At 61.5% G+C, this 1,845-nt stretch overlaps 1 protein-coding gene across 1 annotated transcript in view; it reads right to left on the reverse strand.

The window, feature by feature from the left end:
* Positions 1–496, reverse strand: part of LOC104082132 (transmembrane protease serine 4-like) — a gene marked incomplete at its 3' end in the record, with an annotated part of 4,964 nt that extends 4,468 nt beyond the window's left edge. Inside the window, exons 1-2 of the mRNA XM_009585137.1 lie at positions 367–496; positions 203–234 (exon numbers count right to left, since the gene is read on the reverse strand). Of these exons, the coding sequence (XP_009583432.1) occupies positions 203–234; positions 367–496 (162 nt within the window). The remainder of the gene's footprint in view (positions 1–202; positions 235–366) is intronic.
* Between the last annotated feature and the right edge of the window lie 1,349 nt (positions 497–1,845).

A 1,845-nucleotide genomic window follows, 5' to 3' on the forward strand; every position in this document is an offset into this window, starting at 1 on the left:
TGGACGCGGCGGGGGGCAAGGGCCAGGTAGCAGCAGGTCCTTTGAGCCTGGGGCCTCATCGCCAGTCAACTGCTCCTGGCAGGCCTGGGCTGCAAGTGCAGCCAGCGGCGGGGTGTGCGGGGTGCCAGCTGCCCGGGGCGAGGGGCTGAGGGCTGACGTGCGGGGGGGGGCAGAGCGGTGGGCAAAGCTGTCGGTAACTCACCATGCTCATCCAGCTCTGACGTGGTCTTCTGCCTGCAGAAACCCGGCAAATATCCTCCAGTCCGGGACACGGGGAGGCTGTGGGTGCCCCGATACCCAGGGAGCCCGGGCCGGCGATGCTCCCGCTGCCCTGTGCCTGTGCTGCTCTGCCCGTGCTCTGCTAACACTGGGGCAGGACCGCCCAAGCACTCCTTAAAACCCGCAACAGGAGTTGTGAAACAGGAATTATGATTTGTATTGTAATATAACACCGGTCTATCAGCAGCACCATCACCTGCAATAATCTCCTGAGCATCTGCCACTGGAGGGTGACTCACCTGCAGAGCTGCTGTCACAAAATAGCTTATCAGGAGTGAACTGACTGACAGAGCAGGATTTTTCCCGCTCCCCTCCTGATGATAAGAGGAACCACAGCCATCCCGCTCTTTGTCTGTCTCTTCCGCGTTGCACCGGGTTGTTTTTAAATAGAGGTTTTGTAGGTGGAGGAGGAAAGGAGAAGAGTTTACGCATGAGGTTACCAGGCCATTATATGCTCCTGTCTCTCAGGTCACTCAGTCTGTGTGTCCCTGCGCAGCCCCAGGTCGCGGCTGGCAGGCGCTCCTGGCAGCACCCGAGTGAAGTAAAAGGAAAGCGAGGGGGTGCCCGTGGCAGGTTACCTCTGGGGTTGCCATGCAGGCTGGGGGCGCGGGCAGGTGCCCGGCTGTGCGGGACTAGCTGGTGTCCTGGGCAGGCTGTATGAAGTCGTTGCTCCCCAGCGGGCGTGGGGTGCCCAGCTCCTGCCCAGTGATTGTGACAGCAGGCGCCCCGGCAAGCTGGGCAGAGCAGAGACTTGAGTGTGGCCCCTCCAGACTTCCTTACCTGCCCTCTGGGACAAACCTCGCTCTTTCTCCCTGGCTTCTGTCCCTGCTGTGGTACAGCAGCGCGGCGGGCATGCTGACTGCCGGTTCCTACAGCACTGGGATGCTCCTGGGCCGTTTATGGAGGTTTACAGAGGCCTGCTATCCATGCGGATGTGCCGAGCTCAGTGCCGAGGCTGGGTCTGCAAGTGGGGCACCGCGGTGTGAGCTCAGGGATGGCCATGCCCTTCTCCTGCAACCCCTCTGTCCCTTTGCAGAGCAGCTGCCCTGTGTTGGTTGAGCTCATTGATGTTGCACAAGATGGGGCTGGCAGGGGTGGGTGGGGAGAGGGGCTCTTACAGCCCCCGAGCACCTGTAGGCAGGTGCTGAGGCTGCTCGTGGAGCTGTGCACGTCTCCGAGGCAAAGCTGGGCTACACACCCAGGAATAATTGCTCTGGGACGAAGACTGGCTTGCTTTAGCCCGCTGCTGGCAGCACTGCTGGGCAGGATGGGCATTTAGGTTCAGGCGTGCAGAAGCCGCTTGCTCCAGCTGGGCGAAGGCCGGTGCAGGGAGAGGGCTGGGGTCAGGGAGTCTGCTGGCTGCGGCCGGCCCTGCTGGCAGCCGGCTGGAAAGCTTGGCCTTGTGCAGACTCATACTGGAAGTGGTGGGTGTGCAGGATTTGCCGAGCAGCTAATTACCCTCTTCTCCTTTTGTAATCAAGCTTTCCCAACGGTCGGGGAGAGCTGCTGCTGCCAGGTGTGTGCACTGTGCCAGCGGGGAGACTGCGGAGCATCCCAGACCTGCGG

This window comes from Fulmarus glacialis, unplaced genomic scaffold (assembly GCF_000690835.1).
Source record: "Fulmarus glacialis isolate BGI_N327 unplaced genomic scaffold, ASM69083v1 scaffold19579, whole genome shotgun sequence".
NCBI lineage: Eukaryota > Metazoa > Chordata > Aves > Procellariiformes > Procellariidae > Fulmarus > Fulmarus glacialis.